This window comes from Culicoides brevitarsis, chromosome 3 (assembly GCF_036172545.1).
Source record: "Culicoides brevitarsis isolate CSIRO-B50_1 chromosome 3, AGI_CSIRO_Cbre_v1, whole genome shotgun sequence".
In the NCBI taxonomy this organism is placed as follows: Eukaryota; Metazoa; Arthropoda; class Insecta; order Diptera; family Ceratopogonidae; genus Culicoides; species Culicoides brevitarsis.
Genome location: NC_087087.1, coordinates 10,313,213 through 10,334,395, shown reverse-complemented (window position 1 = coordinate 10,334,395; position 21,183 = coordinate 10,313,213). Strand labels below are relative to the sequence as shown.

General features: G+C 31.9%; 4 protein-coding genes across 6 annotated transcripts; 3 read left to right on the top strand and 1 right to left on the bottom strand.

The window, feature by feature from the left end:
* Positions 1-618: 618 nt before the first annotated feature.
* LOC134834861 (protein Skeletor, isoforms B/C) lies at positions 619-5,023 on the top strand. The gene is made up of 6 exons (XM_063849657.1): positions 619-850; positions 1,176-1,395; positions 1,459-1,815; positions 1,872-2,046; positions 3,582-3,827; positions 3,888-5,023. Exons 1-6 carry the CDS (start codon positions 733-735, stop codon positions 4,905-4,907), a joined length of 2,136 nt encoding a protein of 711 aa, XP_063705727.1. The 5' UTR covers positions 619-732; the 3' UTR covers positions 4,908-5,023.
* A 1,301-nt stretch (positions 5,024-6,324) lies between these two features.
* On the top strand, positions 6,325-8,480 carry LOC134834455 (uncharacterized). Of its 2 annotated transcripts, none has more exons than XM_063849146.1 (3): positions 6,325-6,439; positions 6,519-8,287; positions 8,343-8,480. In XM_063849146.1, the coding sequence occupies exons 2-3, from the start codon at positions 6,523-6,525 to the stop codon at positions 8,447-8,449; spliced, it is 1,872 nt and encodes a 623-aa protein (XP_063705216.1). In that variant the 5' UTR covers positions 6,325-6,439; positions 6,519-6,522; the 3' UTR covers positions 8,450-8,480. The 2 variants fall into 2 exon arrangements, with proteins under 2 accessions (XP_063705216.1, XP_063705215.1); XM_063849145.1 differs by having other exon boundaries at positions 6,327-6,458.
* A 1,029-nt stretch (positions 8,481-9,509) lies between these two features.
* On the bottom strand, positions 9,510-11,953 carry LOC134833250 (ribosomal RNA processing protein 1 homolog). 2 transcript variants are annotated; one of them, XM_063847511.1, is made up of 5 exons: positions 11,686-11,953; positions 11,041-11,621; positions 10,578-10,834; positions 9,919-10,520; positions 9,691-9,854 (listed from the first exon to the last, which is right to left on the bottom strand). In XM_063847511.1, exons 1-5 carry the CDS (start codon positions 11,945-11,947, stop codon positions 9,841-9,843), a joined length of 1,716 nt encoding a protein of 571 aa, XP_063703581.1. In that variant the 5' UTR covers positions 11,948-11,953; the 3' UTR covers positions 9,691-9,840. The 2 variants fall into 2 exon arrangements, with proteins under 2 accessions (XP_063703580.1, XP_063703581.1); XM_063847510.1 differs by having other exon boundaries at positions 9,510-10,520.
* A 928-nt stretch (positions 11,954-12,881) lies between these two features.
* LOC134834862 (N-acetyl-D-glucosamine kinase) lies at positions 12,882-16,744 on the top strand. Its single transcript, XM_063849658.1, has 3 exons — positions 12,882-13,315; positions 15,578-15,788; positions 15,847-16,744. The coding sequence occupies exons 1-3, from the start codon at positions 13,293-13,295 to the stop codon at positions 16,651-16,653; spliced, it is 1,041 nt and encodes a 346-aa protein (XP_063705728.1). The 5' UTR covers positions 12,882-13,292; the 3' UTR covers positions 16,654-16,744.
* The last annotated feature ends 4,439 nt before the right edge of the window (positions 16,745-21,183 follow it).

The following is a 21,183-nucleotide window of genomic DNA, read 5'->3' as shown; positions in this document are numbered from 1 at the left end:
CATGAGATTTTTTGATGGTTTTGTTAGTTAGTTAGGCCTAAAATCATTAAAAAAAACGTAAATTTAAAATTCTGGAATGAGCTTCAGTGTTTTTAGCCAATTTTAGTTTGGTTGGGTATGCCAAAGAGATACTTAAAAACCCTCAAATTTATTAAAAAATGTCTAAAAATTCAAAAGCTCAATCCAGAATTTTAAATTTATGTTTTTTCGATTACTTTAGGCCTGATTAGCAAGGTTGTGATTCGCCCATCGTTGTTAATCTTTCTGTCAAGTATTCCGGGAGCAGATCATTTTTGGCTTTGTCGATAAGTTTCAGAGCGTTAATGTAAAAATTTTGAGTCCTTTCGAGTCCTTGAATGAATTTTAGTCCTTCACAAAACCTAAAAATTTATAAAAAAAAATTTAGTTTAAGAAAAAAATTATGATTTTAAACACTTTCTTAACGGATTCTCTTTTCAAACGTCTTACTCCAACTCCGCACTGCGCACGTTCCTCTTTCAAATCAACTTCTTGCCCAACTTAAACTCCAACGTAACGACTTAAGACTCGAAAGTGTTGTGAAAGATAGTTTCCGTATGACATTCAAATGCTGCTGCTGTGCATTGCAGACCAAAATCAGTGAAGTCACTACTGAAAAAAAATAAAATAAAATAGTTTAGTGTTAAAATTAGCGTTAATTCGTGCAAAAGCATGTAAAATAAAAGTATTATTTCACTCGAAACACACACAAAAATGCAAAAATACAGAAAACTATGGAGATTCAACATAAAATTATGTTTAAAAAAATCTCAAATTTTGTTAGTTAGCTGTTACTTATTAGTCATAGTTTTAGCACAGTTACAAATAGTTGGTAAGTTTCGGGTTTTGAGTGAACAAAAGACCTGATAAAAAGGTTAAAATTCAATTTTGTGTCATAAAATACCGGATTTTTACGTAAAACTTGGGAAAATAATCAATCATTTTTGCTTACGTTGAATTTTTTTGACAGTAGCTTTGGGTTTCGAACGAAAGTGCAAGTCTTTTGTGTGTTTCTGTGTGGAAACAGGTTCCAAAGAGAGCGGAAAAAATGAATGAAAAACGAAATATTTTAATCAATTCAATGTCAACAAGTGTCTATGAGTGAAATATCTAAAGATTTGTGACAAACAAGTGACGAACCCGATTTTTTTTTGCAGCAAGCCAAAGTGATGATGACGGAATTTACCGCGGAAAAGAACTGGGAAAGCTAAATACGTACCATCATCAGGTGTCGGGCGATGTTTATGCGGTCGACGAGTACACGTTGCTGTTTGTGAACTTCAATTACGACGGAAATGGCGCCGATACGTACTTTTGGGCCGGTGCAAGTAATCGTCCCGGGCCTCAGGGCTTCATTGTGCCTGATAAATATGGAAAGTAAGTCAAAAATTAATTTTTTTTATTTAAAAAATCAAATTTAATGAAAAACTTACCTTTTAGAACGAACATTCTGGATCGATATTTCAACGATGAGTTCACGCTGCGCCTTCCGGACAACAAAAAACTCGTAGAAATTCAATGGTTTTCGATTTATGACATCAACACGCAGAACACCTTCGGCGACGTTTACATCCCGGATGACTTTGAGCCGCCTGTAACGCAAAAAATTGGCGCGCTAGCGAGAAATAGTGAAGCTTCGGGTGAAGTTAGCAGTGGCAGTATCGAAGTTTTGAACTCGCAAACGATTTTGATTCCCAATTTTAATTACAATGGACGTGCTTTAAGAGGACATTTTTGGGCGGGAGAAGGTCCGGCGCCCAATGCCAATGGATTTAAAATTCCCGATGAACTTGGATAGTAAGTAAATTTTTTTTAAAGAGAAATTTTTATTAAAAAAAATTTTTTTTTTGTAGTTTGGATCCGATTCGGAAGTACAATAATGAAACAATTCGTTTGGAATTGCCGGGAGGAAAGACGATTTTTAATATTAATTGGTTCAGTGTTTATGATTTGCACACGAATGAGGTGATGGCGCAGATTTACATGCCGGATGTGTTGAATGTGCCGCCGTCGTTGACGAAAATTTTGGTAAGCAATGTCTTTTTATGGTTGAAATTTGTCAAAATTTAAAAAAAATTGAATTTTTTCTTTAAAAAATCATCGAAATTGAACATTTTTCTAAATTTTTGATGACATTTTTAAATTTTGGAAGAAAATTTTAACTAAAGATCTCAAAACGGTCAAAATTTTGCAAGTTAAAGATCAATATTTAATCATTTTCTTCGAAAAATTAAAAAAAAAATTAAATTGAAGATTTTGTTTAATTTTTAAAAAAATTTTTTAAAGTCCAGAATTATTAGAATAATCAAAAATAAAATATTTCATAAAAAAAAATTAGAGAGATTTAGGCCGCTCCAAATGAAAATCAAAAATAAAGTCCAAAATTTTTGAAAATAAAATGGGGGGGGGGCAAAATAAAAAAAAAATTTTGAAATACTATTTTCATACCAAATGACAAAATTTTATAAATTTTAGAGCGTTAAATAATATTTTTGATGTTTTTTTTACTATTTACTTTGAAATTTGCTTATTTAAAATAGATTTCAGAATATTTCATATTAAAAATTAAAGAAAAAAATTTCATAAAAAAAACTGTCAAAAAATTTTGAAAAAAAAAATTAATAATTTTATGAAAAATATTTTTAGAGAAGAAAATTTATGATAAAATATGATTTCCAAAACAAAAATTAGAATGAATTGAAAATTTTTCAAATTTTTTGAAAACTTTCTTGAAAAATTATGAAAATACACCCAAAAACGGTAATTTTTGGTTAAATTTTTAACTTTTTTTTTATTTTGCCCCATTGGATTTTCGACTTTTAAAATGGGGCATCGGACTTTATTTTTGATTTTCATTTGGAGCGGCCTTACCAAAGTTAAATTTTTTTCGTCTTTTTTGATGGAATTTCGATCAATTTTTGATAAAAAATTTTTAAAATGGTAAAAAATAAAAAATAAATAACTTTTTTTTCAAAAAATTAACAAAATTCAAGATTCATTTTTAAATTTCTGTTAAAATTTTTAATTTTTAAAAGAAAATATTTTAAAAGAAAGTCTTTATAGAAAACATCAACAAAATTTACAAAATTTGAAAATTTTGCTTCATTTCTGATAAATTTTTAAAATCAAGAAATTTTTTTTTTTCTTAAAAAATCAACGAAATGAAAAATTTTTTTTCATGTTCGGTATAATTTTTTTCAATTTTTGGTAAATTTTTTTTTAAATTCGCAAAAAAAAAATGATAAAAAATCAGATATTTCATTAAGAAAAATTAAACTTACCAAAATTAACTCACAAAAATGACCAACAATCGGTAAAAGAGCCAAAAATTTTGAAAATTTTAGTTCACATTGAATTATTTTCCTCACAAAATCAATAAATTTTGAACTTTTTATTTCATTTTTTTAATAAAATTGATTAAAAAGGAATTAATTCTTTGAAAAATGTAAAATTATGATTATTTTTTCTCATTTTTTTTTGTATATCTTGTTCAATTTTATACTAATTTCTTCAAATTTCACTAAAATTTATATCAAAACTAATTATTTTCTTGATTTTTTTAGCCTCTTGTCGAACCTCTTCCCAATTGTCGTCAACTTCACAAATTATACCGGGTCTCATGGGAGGTTTTTGGACCGCAAATAACGCTACAACTGACTTCACAAGTCGGCGAGGATCATTACATGGCCTTTGGAATCTCCGGATCACAAGAAAAAAGTCAAATGTTGGGAGCTGACGTCGCCGTCGCTTACATAATTGGCGGAAATCAAGGTTTTGCCTTGGATTATAACATCACTTCTTTAGCTCCGGTAAGAATTTTTCATAAAATTTCTTTTAAAAAAATTTAAATTATTTTTTTTAAATTTTAGTGCGTTCAAGTTCTCGGTCAAAACAAGGGAGTTTGCAAGGATGATGCTGTTGGCGGCATGGATAATTACCAAATGTTGCTCTTTTCACGCGAAAATGGCGTAAATCAAGTAAATTTCCGGCGAAATCTTCTCTCGTCGGACGATGGCGACAAACCTTACGTGCTAACTCGTCCCATGTACATGGTTTGGGCTCTCGGGCGTCTCGATTCGAACCGCGAACCAGCTTTTCACGATTATTATCCCAAACGAGATGTCATTATCGACTTTAATCCGGTCGAAAAGTACAACGATTGTTTCGCGTTCAAGGAAGAAACGAAGCCCGAGAAGAAAACCGAAATTTGGGAGCAATCTCACATCTACGACAGATCCGTGCGATCGTTCACAGCAACTTTGGGTCCTCCCGGAGGTCGAAAAGGATACGCTGGACTAACGAATCACGTGAGCAACGGCATCGCTTGGTACCTGAATGGCCTTCTGATTCCCGAATTGTGGCTTCGGCGTGGCTTGACGTACGTTTTTAAAGTTCGCGGCGGCAATAATCCGCATTCGGCGGAGTTTTATCACCCCTTGGTCATCACGGATGAACCTCGAGGCGGCTTTGATCGCTTAACGGATGCCAAACAAAGTGAAATTCGTGTCTTAGCTGGCGTGGAATTCACGAGACGCGGAAGACCGAAACCTACAGCAGCAGGTCCTTTATGCTTGGCGAAACATCCAGAAGGACAAGATCGACGTTTAGACGATAATTTCATGACTTTTAAAAAGTTTAATCGAACGTTGGAGAGTGATTGTTCCGCAGGAGATCCCGCTTATCTCGAAATTACGCCGAATTCGTCGTGGCCTGACATTGTCTACTACAACAGTTTCACACAAGCGAACATGGGATGGAAAATTCACATTGTCGACAGTTATCAAGGAGCGATAAGAGTGCCAAATGCAGCTACAAACACGGGATTTTCGATGTTTTTGATGATTTTCTTTGCTGGAGTTGCGTTTCTTCTGCGACAAAACAACTTTTAAGACTGTTAAAGACAAATTTTTGAACTTCTTAAGCGACGAAAAGTGCAATTTTTGACTAAAAATTCTTAATTTCATACAAAAAAGTTTAAAAAAAAAACATAAAAATCACTTCGAGACTCAACTTTCCGTACTTTTTAAATATTACAATGAGATTTATTCAAAATAAAATTAATGTTAAAATAAAAAATTAAAATTGAAATGAAATTTTAATTCAAATTTTTAAATCAAAAAAATCGTAACTGTGTAAGTAATTCTACTTTATTTCATTAAAAGCCTGAAATAAAAAAAAATATTTTTAATTAAATTTAAAATTGATTTCAGACCATTTTAAGTGAAAAAATGAAATTAAATTTTAAAAAATAAAATTTAAAATGAAAAAACGTGAAAAATTCTAAAAAAAGGTATGTAAGTATGACTTTTGGTAAATTATTTGGTAAATATTTTTTGGAGATGGCACAAAATATGGATGTCAATATAAAAGTAAAATCGAAATTTTTGACGAAAAATTGGCGCGTAAATGATTTTTTTCTGTTTTAGCATGTTCAACTTGGTCAAAAATTACATGCAGCCTTGGCTGATACCGTTATTAATGTTGATGTTGAAGCACAAAAGCATCCGAAATTGGGTGCGATTCCTTCAGGAAGTATCGAAGCTCAGCCTGGATCGAGAGGAGAGTCTAGTATTGCTACCAGAGACAATAATGACGACGATGATGATGAATATTTTGCCTAAATAAATGAAAATAACCTTGAAAAATTGATTTTTTAGGATCAAAAACGATCGTTCCGAAAAAAAATTAAATTTAAGAGTAAATTCGGCCATTTGACGACATTATCCCCTAAAAAAAATTTAAATTTTAATGAAAATTTTTAGAATTTGGAGCTCAAAAATATTTTTTTTGTTCTTCGTGTCACTCCAAAAATTTTTTGGTTAAGGCTAAAACAACAATCCCAAATGTTTCAGGTTTCCTCCCACCTAATTTTTATCTCAAATATCGAGATATCGAGTATCGAATATCTAAAATAAAAAAAATATTTCAAATTTCAGTACATTTTTGACCTAATTTTTTTTTTTGAAAATAGTCAAAATTTCCGTTAGAATCAGTTTAAAATTCAATTTTTTCATACATTTTTAATATTTTTGTGAAAAATTATCAATTTTGAGAAAAAAAAAATATTCATCCCTCCCTAAAATTGATTGAAAAAAATATAAAATCCTTAAAAAAATTTACTTTTTTTCGATATACATCCTACCTAATGTTCAGAAGGTATATGAAACCTGAAACATTTGGAATTATTGTATCGGCCTAACTACGCTCTTGGTCCCATGTCACATTTTTAAAGTTGTCAGCGTCGCTCGTTCGTGAAATTCCACGAATTTTCCTTATTTTCCTGTATTTTAAGTGACTTTATAGGCAAAAATGCCTCTTGATAATCCACCAATTGACAATGCTCGTGCTGGGCATCCAGATGACAAGAAAATTATCGATAAATTCACGGGTTTGTGTTTAAATAACAGTCCCTTGAAACATGGTGAGGTTATGCGATTGGAGTAAGTTGCATTTTTCATTGTATTTTTCTCAAAATTATTCAATTTTTCCCTTAAAAACAGCAAAATGGATCCAACCGAGTTCCTGCGAATGGAATTTAAGACGTTTGGACAGCAATCCGACTTCACACATCAAGCTTTCAACTTTTGCATGAAGATGAATGGGGAAGTGAATGACCAGGCAATGGCTCTCAGCAAGCAATTGATGCATCCGAAAAAGAAAAAGAAGACTTGGCATCCAAACGAACAACCAGGATACGGAAACGGCGACGATCCCGAGTATTTTCCGGAACCTTTGCGTCACGTCAAGCCACGTAGCATGGATTGGTCTCGTGAATTGGATAAATTTTACACAACTTTAGCTCCATTGGATGTTTTTGAAGCTGAAATGCGTGAAGATCCCAATGTTTCGGCAGAAAATTCCATAACTCTCAATGAAGAAATTGGTGCTGTGAGCTCTTTTATGCCGGATTCAATGGCGCCCAACGATTTTGGTGGTGAAAATTTGATACTTGATGACTTTGGAGGCAACAATTTGACACCTCAAGAAGTCGAACGACAATTTCTTGAGCTTCTTCCGTCCGATCTTCGATTAAATATGACCGCTACCTTTCCGGAGAACCAACAAATATTGGAAAATAATTTTATGGCTTTTGATTTAGAGGTTCCTCAGTTCCGAATTTCGCCACAACGCGCTACTGCTGCTCCTCGTACAACAAATTTCTCGATTAAGAGTGACGAAAATGTCTCGCACTTAGCAGATCAGCAACAATCTAGAGTGACACGCCTTTCAAAGAGCCCACGACAACCTTTTATGTCGGTAAATGACACGGAACTTCTTCAACCGGTCACAACTCAAGTTCCAGATCAAATTCCGTTGATGACTGACACGTTGAACGAGGTACAGCCACATGTCGTGCCCAACGTTGACACAATTCTTGAAGTTAGAGCAACTGAAGAGCCGCCAAATGAGCCGCCACCCCAACTTTTGTTGCCAAATTTGACGGATGTCAGTGAAACGGAGCCCGTTTTGCGTCAACGTCGTGTTCGAAACGTCCCGACGACACTTGTAGGGCATAATGTTCCCAAATTTGGTCGATTCGTGAAACGTCGATATCATGGCTTGCGCTTATTTGATCCCAACGAGGACGAGGATGACGATGAAATGCTTGATATTCCGTACGAAATGGGTCTGAGTGATACGGAGAAACTTTTTGCTGCCATGCACATCACTGAAAAGGTTCAAAACACGGATTTGCTAAATCATCTCGCCCAAAAAGCATCAAATTCCGCCTCAAATCCTTCAATTATCATCGATAAACCGACAATTCTTCGTCCTTCCACGTGTTTGATCAAAGAAGCAAGTACCCGTCGAACATCGACCATTCGCGATCAAGTCCAAAACTCGCCCTTGCCATTAATGTCAACGCTTGATCACATTTTGAATGAGCAACAACAACATCTCGACTCTGCAGTCATCAATACGCAACACGTAAACATCAATTTAACGGACCTGCAACGCAAAATTAACAAAACTGCAGACGAAACTCCGGAAATTCCCGTGATTCACATCTTTGAAACTCCCACAATGCGAACAATTCAGCAAATTCAGGACGAGCAATTTGAAATTCAGCATAAACCGATGCTCCAAAGTTTGGTTCGTGAACAAGAAACGCGTAATAAGGATCAATTTAAGTACACAGATAACGAAAAAAAATTGATCAAAATGTTTGCAAAGATATTGACGATCTGTGGTTTAATGAAAAGATCGGAAATAGGAATTTCTGATATCATAAGTATCCCAAATCAAGAGGATTTTGTAACTCTCTTGAGTAAGTTTTGGTGAATTTCGATAAAATTTTGATTTTTAAAGAAATTTTTTTACAGAGCTATCATGGGAGACACCAAGAGTGATTGAAATTGTTAAAGATGCCCGTACTTGTAAGGCAATTCGTGTCAAATTAATCGGTTATGAAGCAGTTTTTGCAGACTAAAATTTTTTTTTAAGTGAATTTTTAATGTACATTGACACTTTGAATGTATTGTAAGATGAAACGTATGAATTTTTTTGTAATTAAAGTCTATTGAAAATAAAGCCCTGTGAGGTTTTGTAAAAAAAACTGATTAAAAAAAATTCCAAAAATTGCTAAATTTTTATTTAAATTTTTTAATGTCTCGATGAAAAGCAAATACCTAATTTTAAAAAAAAATAACAAAACAAAGAATACATTTTTTTTATATTTTAATTTTTTTTTGCATTTTTTTTTATTTTGGGTTAAAAACTAAAAGGTTTCAAAATTATATTTTAAAATTTTAAGTTTTTTTATATTTTAAAAAAATTTTTTAAATTTAGGTCATATTAACAATTTTGAAATTTTGATGAATTTTAAAAATATATTCATCAAATTAATTTTTTAAAACTATTACATTAGAAAATTCAACATAAAATTTAATTAGGCGAATAAATTTAATATATCCATTTTTTGTCTCCCCCCCCCCCTCGGATTTTGTCGAAAAAATTCAGGGGGAAAAATAAAAATTAAATATAAAATACAAATATTTTTGACATATTTTGGAATTTTTATATTTAAAAATCATGAAAAATTACTGTTTATGGTAAAATTATACAAAAAACTAAAGAAATTTGCTTAATTACGACATTTTCTATTGAAATGTTGAAAAATATTTTTAGGCAATTTTATTTAAAAATAAGAGAAATTCGCTAAAAAGAATTTTTTTAAATTTTAAAAATAAATTTAGAATATTTGTATTCAAAAATAAAATCAATAAAAATTGGAAAATGGACGAAAAATTTTCATAAATTAAATTCAGATATTTGGTGAAAAATATTTTTGGGGAAAATTTTATATGTTTAAAAACACTAATTCGAGTAAATTTTATAAAAAAAAATCCTTGAAATATTGTACAAAAAATAATTTTTTTTTTATTTTTTTTTTTACCTTTTTAACTTAAATGAATTTTTTGACAAATTTTTGGGCGTAATCGAAAATTAATTGAAATAAATCTCTCTGAAATAAATTAAATACCTTGGAACAATTTTTGATTGAAATTTCAACTTTTCAAACTTAACAAGGGGCAAAAATTTTAAAATGACTATCAAAAATAAAACACTTTTTTCCATTTAAAAATCCTAATTATTATTAAAAAATATCTCACAAAACAAAATTACATTTCTCTTATAATGTATCATTAAACTTCAAACCGATTCGTTTCTTGTAAAACGGATTAATCGGACTTGGCAGAAGGCCCGGCTTGAGCAAACCTTTTGATGGTTTTTTCGACGAATCATATGGAACGGGCGAGTTTTTCACCGCTTCGATATATTCATGCTTTTCTTGCGCCATATTTTTGTTTAGCGCAATTTTTACGCGTTTTTCGCTGGAATCAAAAGTATTTATTGTGTTTTTGTTGTTAGTAGGGGTCTGCATTAACAATCCTTTACCTTTTAGGCTGCTTTTTGTCGGGGTCTTTTTGTCCTTTTGCTTCTTCGAAGTCGAGGCAGCGGCAAAGGGATTCAGCACCAACGACTTTTTCGGCGTTGAAACCTCCTCGTCAGCAGCTACTTTTGATAGTTTTTCACTTTTTTCTATTTCTTTTTCCTTCTTTGCCCATTTCTTCAAGAGTTTTATGGCATTTTCCTCTTTTTTAGATTGATCCATGTCGACATCTTCTTCAGTATTTTCAGATTTTTTCAGTTTTTTAGCAACTTTTGACTTTTTTGCGTCTTTCACGGGCGTTTCTTCCTTCTCGACTTTCTTCTTTTTCTTCTTGGGCAACTCATTTTCGTCGTTTTCTTCAACCCAACCGTTGTCAGAACCATTTTTCACGCCATTTCCGTTCATGAGATGCTTTTGTTTCCATTCCATTTTGCGTTTTACGCGAGGCGGCATGTAAACAGTATTCTTAACGAGCTCCTCTTCGTAATCCAATAGCTCCTGAGCCTTCTTGTCGGGATCAAAATCTTCAAATTTCTCACGAACATCTTGTACTGTGGGCATTTTGTGGGTTCCCAAGGGGAATTCTCCGGCAGCAAATCGACGGAATCTAAAAAAAAAAATTAAAAATTAGTGAAAAAATAATTTTTAGGGTAAAAATTCTTACTTTTGAATCATTTCTTTGATAGTTTTACGACTTTTGGAGTTTGTAAATTCCTTAAAACGATACTTTTCGAACAAATTTATGATTTCTTCGGGATCGAATTTGAGTTCTTTTAACACTACGTTAACTCTGCCGGCACGAACATCCAATTCTTTCTCAACTTCTTCGCCGTTTTCTTCATTTTCAGACTCTTGTTCGCTATCTTCTTGCACTTCTACGTTTACTTCCAAGTCATCGAGGTCTGTGCAGGGGAAGCCAGCCTAAAAATATTTTAGAAAATTTAAAAAATTGATTTTTTAAGGGAAATTTTGTACAAAAAAATCTCATTTTTTGTCTCTAAAAAATTTGAGACAAATTTTTTTTGTGATTTTTTGAAATTTTTCTCGCAAAATATTTTGATTCAGTCCTCTGGATGTAAAAAAGACCAAATTTTAGCATTTTGCCAGTAAATTTTTGAACAACTTACTTGTTTCCAATACTCAAATTTCTCTTGATAGTCTTGCCCGAGCTCACTTTGGAACATCAACTTGTGAAAAATGTTCCGTGTTGCGTGTTTAATGTGTCGCAAGTCGCGTGATTTGGCGAAAAACACCACGCAAGGCTCAAGCAATGCATGAACGTCGCTCGTTTCGATATTTCCATCCGTGACTTTTGAAATTTCCTCCAAATACAAGTCATTGAAGTGCATCGTGAGTCCAATCGGGGCCTTTGTTTCGTCATAAATTGTCTTATCGAGCCACGCGCCATACAATTGCACGAGTTCCGTGTCCCAGCTGTGTTCTTGCAACTTGAAAAGCACTTGACGGAATATCCGACGCACCAACATCATGAATTTATCCATGCGCCATTGATCGATGCCAAACCATTCGCGACACATTGTCTCGAGAAAGTTCCCGAAGAACTGCAGACTCACTTTCGGATCGTTGAAGCAGTGAACTAACGATGAAAGGTCTTCGGCGAGCTTTTCCTGCACCAAGGGCTTGTCAGACATCCACATGCAGTACCACAGACCCTTCCAGAGACGCAGGAAATCCGTGTCGGTAAATGCTGAAAAAAATAAATTTTTTAAAAATTTTTGATTTTTTTTTTATAAATTTTGCATGAAACTCACCAAAAGTTCCCTCCGATCGCAATTTGAGCCACTTTTTCAAGTTTTTCAGAACTCGATTTCTGACTTTCGGGTCATTTCCAGCCAAGCATCGTGCGAATTTGATTTCTTGTTCGACGACAATCGCCTTGGCGTCATCTTTTGTCTTTATGGGTTCCGCAGCTTCGGGCTCCTCGATGACTTCTTTGTGGGTCATCTTCTTCGAAGGAGGCTTCGTTTTGGATTTATTTTTATTTTTTGGTGCGGATTTCACGTGCGCTGGCATGTTTATTATTTTTGTCTGCCTCCGAGCTGATGATGTCCATTTGGTACTGTCTTTTTCTTAGTTTAACACACAAAAGTGACGTTTTTCATACAAATACAACACACATGGGAAAAAATCGGTGCCGGAAATGAAAAAATCGGTGCCGGAAATGAAAAAATCGGTGCCGGAAATGAAAAAAGGCTTTTTTGGAGTATTTTAAGGCTTTTTCGTAAGTTTTTTCATGAAATTTTTGCTTTAATGGATAAGGGGGGGGCAAAAAAATAAAAAACTGTCATTTTTGTCATTTTTTGTAACAATTAGTACATTTCGGGCTGAAAGAGGAAGGGCAAATCAATAAAAAAATTTCTTTTTGGTCAATTTTTAGGTCTTTTTTGACAATTTTCGGGTCTTTTTTGTCAAATTTTTGGGTAGTTTTGTTATTTTTAGTATATTGAGCTGAAAAGGGGGGGGGGCAAATGCCCCCCATTCCTCCCCCTGCATCCGCCCTTGTCATATTGGGTAATTTACAATTAATTTCGTTTATTATCTTCATTGCTTGTGAATTAAAACGTGATGGTAGATTACCAAAGAAACTCCGAATATCTAATCAAACCGTGAATCACCATTTATGATTAAATTGAACCATTTTCTTATCAATCTAAATATCGTCATAATTTATTGTCTTTCAATTAATCAATTTTACCCACATATCAATGGGATACCGCAATAATTTTTTTCTTTTTTGATTAGAAACGATAATTTCATATACTTTTTGAATTCTTTTTAAAAAAATATTCGGCGCATGTGCAATTTCTTTCTTTTCTGTCAAAATATCTTAGTTCACTATTTCTTTGTTGTCATTAAATTTCAGTATTTCTTTCTAAAAAAAATTCTCGTAAATTACTCATAAGTTGATATTTAGACAAAATTCTTATTAGAATCTCCATCTGTGATAAGAGAACTGCGCAAAAAAGTATTGGAAAGAAGATTCAATTGAATTCCATTATTCATATAAACAAAATTTGTACACGAACATTTGCGAGCCGGCTGTGCGAAACGATTTGCTCGCGTACAATATGTAGTGTTTTCAATTCTTTTGTCAGTGTATTGAGGCACGTTTTTTTGTAGCGACAACAACAAATTCAGCGTAAATTTCTTCCAGTTCGACAAAACGTTTAGTATTACACGTACCTCTACTTGCCGTCCTACGAAACTGGTTGCTTGGCTTATAAATAATATCAATTCCACTCTCCTCCATTCATTGTTGAGACGTGGACAAAAGTGGTTCGGATTTCTTTACTACGAAAATTTTTTTAATTAAAAAACGAATTTCGCTTGATAAGAGCATCAACAAAGGGTCAACACGATGTACGTTGCAGGAGTAGAAGGGTAAGTACCGAGCCAAGCCTTCCAAATTTTATCTTTAAACGTGAGACAATCTCCGTTATTGACGTCCTTGAATGTCGAAAGATATCAGCTGGCATTCCATTTAAAAAAAATGTTTTTTTTTTGTAATACAAGTGTGATGTAAAAAAAAACTTGTTGACAACAAGAGATTAATTTATATCTTATCAAGCAGTGCGAAAATTAGATACAAATGCGATACAAATGTCATTGTGAGAAAAGTAACGCAGATTTGCAAAAATTAACGAATATCAAAGTGAAATTGTTTAGACAAAGTGTTTTACGTCAATTCGTCAAACTTAACGTAGGAACAGAAGAGATACCCACTCAATAATTTTCTAATATTTTTGCGCATTTTTTTTTGTTTATCAGACAAAATCGTGACTTTGAGCCAGCATTTGTTTGAAATGTTGTAACAATAACTTGATATAGTTTACATTATGCAATGAACCGTTTTCATTTTTTTTTATTTAGGCAATAGCAAAATATTTTGATCGTTAGACAGGATCAGTTGTCGAGAATTGTTTGATTATAATTTATCTTTAAAATGATTTTTTAGGCATTTTTTAATTGAAACTTTCAGAAAAAGTTAAAACATAAAGTTGGGTAGAAAAATTAACTGTCTATTGGACTGCAGTTATTTATGAGAAATATTTCAAAAATTCAAATATTTGTCTCATGTAAAAAATAATAAATAACGTGAGCGCATTTTATGATATTCAGATTAAATGCGTAATTGAAAATATTTCGATTATGAAAACAATAAAGACGCAATGAAACAATATTAAAAAAAAATTTAGTTGTTCAATTTTAAAAAAAATTAATGATTTCTATTAGTAAAAAAACCATTTTCATTTGTTCTTTGTAGAGATCTTTGCCCTTGGGGCTACAGAAAAATTTATGAGTAATAAAATAATTCAATCGTAGATTCACGAATAAAGACTTTTTCTTCAATTGCGCTTTGATTTGTAAAATTTCGACAAAAAATTGACTTTTGGATAGCTATTTAGCGACTAATGTTTGATGGCACTACTTTAAGAATTTTTTTTCAACTTCATATCCTTAAATTTTTGACAATTCATTTCTTTTAGCTTAAATTTCGATTTTGGTAATGGCATTGGCAGCATTTGTCAGCAGTGTTATTTGAGTATAAATTCTCAAAAGGTCTCTTTTTCGTGATATTCCAAAATTTCTGCGGCAAAATAGTTGATGGTACCATATCTGCAAAGCTGGTTGATAGTATTTTAGTTGAAGACTCTTGCTTTAGTTGGTAGTTTGTTGCATATGTATTTTGAGTCACTTGAGTCATAGAAAGTTTTGTAAGAACAATGTAATTGTAGATTAACTGAGATTAACGAATCAAAGGGATATATTCCTTGAGCTTTTCAATTTTAATATGTAAAAAAAAGTTAACACTTTTAGGTTTAAAAAAACTTTTCCATAATCTGCAAATAAAATCTAATTATTAGAAAAAATAATAAGTTTGCGAATATCAAAAATAATGACATACTTACCTACACAGACAGACATCTTCCTTCAGCTAATTTTGTTTTCTTCTGTGAATGCCCTAAAAATGAAAAAATACAGGTTTAAATGCATTGATCAAATTCATTAATAAACTACCGATTTACGACCGGTCTCTCTACCGTTCGTAGGTGTGTTATTTTGACGCAACATTTACGACGACGGCACGGTTTGATAATACGTTTCCATGCATCTATCGTACCGTCGTCGTCGGTCCTCGATATAAACTTGAACTTGAATAATTAAAAATTGTAATTTACAACACGTTATCTTTTGTTATCTAATCCACTTTATTGGATGTTACTGTTTGTCTTGTTTGTGCGATAAGGAATCAATTTGCGAAAAACAACAGGAAATAATTAAACGACTGCCCTTTTGATCAATTTTATGTCTGCAAAATAAAAAATAAAAGACAAAATGCGAAAAAAAAACAACTTTCAAAATTTAAAAATTTTTCAAGGCGACTTACGTTTCTCTCTATGGGACTCACATCGATCCGATTATGATTCACTGAATTGATTCAACGTAGTTTGCTAATTTAGAGCGATTGATAAGAAGTGCCATGACCTGAACGATTTTTTTTTTCGTCGAACAATTAAATAAAGTTTTGTTGATTAAAATTTGAGTCACGTATTTTTTTCGCACACTTACTCTCTCGATTTTTTTTTTATGAAATTTTCGGCCTATTTTTAATGAAGCATAAAATTTTTTCTTTGTCTTTAGTGGTGCAACTCACTCGAAATTGTTGATGTGCAATGAAGCAGGCGCAATTATCGCCTCCATCGAAGGTCCAGGCACGAATCATTGGATGTTGGGAATTCCCGAATGTGCACGACGGATAGCCAAAATGGTTGATGATGCCAAAAAAGCTGCTGGAGTTCCGTTGGATGTTAAATTGAAGGCACTTGGTTTAAGTTTGAGTGGATGTGAACAGGTAATTTTTTTTTAATTTTTCTCCTTGATTTGTTAAAAAGTAATTTTTTTCATTTTAGGAAGCTACAAATCGTGAATTGGAAAACGAACTTCGTGTATCGCATCCAACCGTTTCGGAGTCTTATGTCGTTGTCAGTGACACAGTTGGAAGTATTTTGACTGCCAGCAACTTGGGAGGTCTCGTATTGATTTCCGGCACTGGCTCGAACGCCTTTTTGCGAAATCCAAGCGGTTCTCAGGCACAAAGCGGCGGCTGGGGTCACATGTTGGGCGATGAAGGAGCTGCTTGGTGGATTTCTCATCGTGCCATCAAAACTGTCTTCGATCACGAAGATAATTTCGTGCAATGTCCTTATCCCTTGGATCGTGTTTGGTCCTTGATTCGCAAACATTTCGACATTGAGACACGTTTTGATCTGTTGCCACATTGCTACGGCGAGAAATTCGAAAAATCCTTCTTTGCTGGGCTATGCAAAAAGTTGGCAGAAGCTGCGGAACAAGGCGACGAACTTTGTATAAAAATTTTCGCGGATGCGGGACAAGCTTTGGGGCGATTTGTGCTTGCGTTGTTGCCAAAAGTCGAAGCAGAGCTCGTAAGTAGCGGCTCGTTGTGCATCGTTTGCGTCGGATCGGTATGGCTCAGTTGGAAATTCTTGAAGGGCGGCTTCACAAAAGTGCTGAACTCGACAAATATTCCGTTTGAAATCTCGTTGGTAAAATTAACGAACAGTATGGGACTTGGGGCATGCTATATGGCAGCTGATTCGATCAAATTTGAACTGAAACGCGATTATTCCAAAAACTACGAAGTTTTTTACACGTACACGAACAATAATAACAGCAAAGTTCAAACGAACGGCAATTGAATGATCGAATTTTGAACAAATTACTCGTAGAACTTAATTTTAGTGAATAAATATTTAGTATGTAATAAATGAAAATATTCGAAAATTGTCGTAAAAGAGAATCATTTTTTTTTATAAACCACGTGACGCATAAGAGCAAATTTTTAAATTTGTTTTGAAAAATTTAAAAAAAATCGCCCTAAAATTCATATAGAAATTTTTCTCAATGTGATTTTTCAAATTTTAACCCAATGCACTTTTCATATTTTCATCCTAATGCACATTTTAATAATTTTTTAACCACGTGACCTAAAATTTTTCTAAAAATACGAAAAGAAGTTATAAAATCTAAAAGTTGAGGTACATTTTTTTATAATTATAAACATTTTCTTACAACTCACTACCGTAATTTTTGTCCGTCCCAGCCATAACTGTTTTATTTTAAGAGATAGAGGGCTCAAAGTAGGGTCAAAACATAATGAAATCTTTCGCCCAAGGTACTCCCATCATTAGATTTTCAACTTTCATGTATCAAATGGGACCCTCCCATATAAGCCTATATACCAAAAATCACAAAATTGACCATAACGGCATGAAAGAGAACTCTAAGAGACTTCATTCAACCGCCAACTAGGTGGCTGATCCAGGGGGGCGACGGGGCATTCGCCCATCCCGTAATAGCCTAAAATCCCATACAAAAGTAAAAAATAAGAGAAAAAAATTATGAAAATTTTGAATTTTGTATGAAATCAATTCAAATTTTTAAGTCAATTAACTGGCAACTCGGTTTTTTGAGTCGCACTTTTTTTGCGACTTTTGGGAAATTTGGTGGCGCGAAGATAATAAAGAAAATATTAGAAAAATATATTTAAAAAAAATAAAAAAAAAATAAAAAAATATTAAAAAAAATAATTAAAAAAAATATTAAAAAAAATTAAAAACAGATGAAAAAAGTGTTTAAAAACACTAAAAATAAAACATTTAAAAACGAACTAAAAAGTAAAAAATAAGGGCATTAAAAATTGAACTAAAAAGGATAATTGAAACAGTTTTAACTTTAAATTCAAAGCTTCAAAAGCTAACAAAAGGCCCTTATTTTATCCTTTTTAGTTCGTTTTTTAAAATGTTTTATTTTTAGTGTTTCTTTACACTTTTTTTTTATTTATTTTATTTTTTTATTTGTTTCAATTTAGTAATTTTTTTAAAATCTATTAAAAATTAAGAATTATAAATTTCAATAAAATCTAGCTTTCAAGATATTTGATCTCGAAAGTTACTTAAAAATTTCTAAAATTTTCACTTTACTAAAATAAAAATTACAAGAAAAAGTTCGAAGTTTCTCAAACATTCCAATCAGAACTTTTCCCATTTCGACCAAATTAACGACTTCCCATAAACTTCAATTTTAAAAACTCACCTCAAAGCTCCGTGCACGTACAAAAGCTCATTGGCATTTAAAACTCCACAATTCACACGTTCGTTCATCGTATATTTAAATGCCACACTCTATGCCGCTAAATAAAAGCAAACAAAAACGAAACAGGTCTTCAGTGAGTCATAAATACAGAGTACGAGACAAACGGAGGAACTGCCGTTCATTCATTAGCATAGCGAGCGATCGTTTGAATGGACTTTTGTTGATGGTTTTTTTTTCAGTTGTTGTCGTCGTAGCGAGGTGAAAAGTTGGTCGCTGTACATTTTTTTGTAAAACAGCAACAGTCGAGTTTTTACCATCCGGTGAATAAGATGCACAATTCTTCTGCCTTTTCGAGTAAACGAACGAAATCTAGTAGAGCAAAAGTGTTATAAAAGAACGAGAACCTGCATTTCGCTGTATATAGGTGAAGTGAACGGGAGTGAAGAAATGTAAAAAAAAGAAGCACACGAGAGATGAATTTACAGTTACATGAATTTTACAACTGAACGAGTGTCGAGTGAAAGACCAACTTTAAAGACTTTTTTAAATTTTTCAAAAAAAAAAATTAAATTAAAATAAAATTAAAAATAAAATAAAATATAAAATAAAAAATTTAAAAAATTATTTTTAAAAATTTATTTTAAATAAAAAAAAATTAAGTGATTTATGAATAAGCTCAAAGAACGAAAAAAAAAACAAAATAAATCTCCCAACAAGTTTTTGAGTGATTTACAGAGCTAAAACGAATGACAGCCACGTATCGCTGTGGTTAAGATTTATTTAACTTTTTTGGTCAAACCAACAACAACCACAGTTCTAGAAACAAGGAAAACGGCAATAAAACACGAGAACAATGGTCGACTATTGATGAATAAAAAAAATAAATAAAAAGATTACTGCCTTTGTCTTCAACTACTTACCTTTGTATTGGTAAAACATTCTCTTGCTAAAAAAAAACCAACAACAACAGACGAGCCACAAACAACGACACTCTTCATGCCTTTCTAAAAAAAATGTTATTACTATAAAAAATAAAGCAAAATTGCAACAACAACAACAACAACAACCAGTTAAAACATAAAAAGAAGTGAATAACGAAAATTACTTAATAATAAATTAAAATAGTGAAGGAAAATTTTTATAGGCAATGTTTATTTGAAAAATTTTTATTAGAAAAAACGACGACGAAAGAGACCATGAAATATGAGCCAAGGAAATGCTAATTACGGATGAATAATTTTTCCATGGATTCGATGCGGATTATTTGAAAGTCATCAAAACGCAGCGAGATAATAAAAAATAAAATAAAATAACTCGTCATATCACAGTGGATTCATTATCAAGTTGATTTGTTTTTTTGTATTGGCAACGGTAAAGTTACGAGTTGCGAATTGATTTAGCAGCGGATCGAGTTGCAAGTGGATTTTTTTTTATTTGTTTTTTGGATTAAGTTGTCGTCGAGCATCGTTTTGCTGGTGAGTATATTAAAGTTTTCATCATTTTTCTTAACATATTAAAAGAAGCTTATTAAATAGTTCGAGAGAAAAAAATTTGATGGGTCAAAAAATTTGTTAAAGTTCTCTTAGAGTAATTAAAAGGTCAAAGAGATAAAACCGTCTGAAAGTTGAAACTTATGTTAAAAAGTAAATTAGAACCTTTTTAAAATTTTAATGAAAAACTTCAACTTTGAAAATCTCGTTTTTTTTTTACCAAAAAATTATCCAAAATGGGCACTCAAAGTTCAGAGAGGAAATTTTTTGATAAAAAAAAATATTTTATTAGACTAAATACTTATAGAATTGATTTTAAAAAAATAATGTAAAATCAAATTAAAACAAAATTTTAAAAAAATTGAAAAAAAAGTTGAAATCGATTTTTTTCAGTTTGTCTTATACCTTTCTTAGACCATTCAATTAGTTTTCAAATTTTTTTTAAGAGAACTTAAACAATTTTTCCTTAATTTCTTATAAATTCAATATGAGCAAGATAATTTGAGCCTTTCAACCTCAAACTCAGTTATTTATGAAAAGGTTTAAGAGCCTTCTTATTGTTCAAACATTGAGCTTTTTAGTATTAGAATAAGGATTTTAAGCCAAGTATCTTTTTAGATTGGATTCCTCTTTGTCCCAAAGGATAGGATCGCGATGATAGTCCTCTAGATTTGACAATTTATTTTATTTCGATATCCATGCTTCTTTTCCAACTTCTGCATGAAGCTCTTAAAACCTTGCAGAGAAGTTCACTTTCAAGTAAATATTGCTTATTCAAGCCTTAATGGATTAAATACGTCAAAGTTGACTTTTTTTCGATTCATAACCTTCAAAAATACATCAGAATCCTATTGAGGTCTGAAAACGATTGATAATTCTTTCCTACTTCCTTCTTTTATGGATGGTATTTGCTCAGAGCTCTTTACCTTAGATATATATGAAGGACTAATGTTACGAGTTTAATCATCGTCTGATTTGAGTCTGCTTGAATGTGAATTGAATATCCTATTAGTCTTGTTAATTACAACATTAAAAGTAAATTCATCATTGTCTAAGTCTTTTTAATAAGTTTGACAATTACCTATGGAAGAATTATACAAAAGTAAATTAAGAAAAAATTTTGGTAAATTTCTAAAAAATCATTAAAGTTCATTCTACAGTTCAAGTAATCAGATCTAATGTTTTGAGCTTTTTCAACTGAAGCTATTCACAACTTTAAAAGCTTTATTGTGAGTTGAAAACTATTGGACTGCTATGAAAAATTAATATTTAGTAAGATTGAAGTTTTCAAAAAGTTTAAACAACTAATAATGACATTTTCTAATTTTTTTATTTTTTAAAAATTTTTTTAATAATCTTTGAGAATATGATTTCAAGGATTTTTCACTAAAAACTTTTAAAATTTTGAGTCAAAATTTACTTTTCGACTTTCTTCAGTTTCTATTTAATTTCTATTGAAATAATTTTACCAATTTGAAGGTATTAAAGCTGAAGTTTAATCTTATTAAACAATTTATATCAAAAATTGATAATAACGATAATTTTCTTTCTAAACATGACTCATCTTGTTTTCTCCTTAAACTTAACAATTTTGCTTTTTTTCATCTTTCTCTTCAAATCATTCGCAATCCATCGATTCCAAAT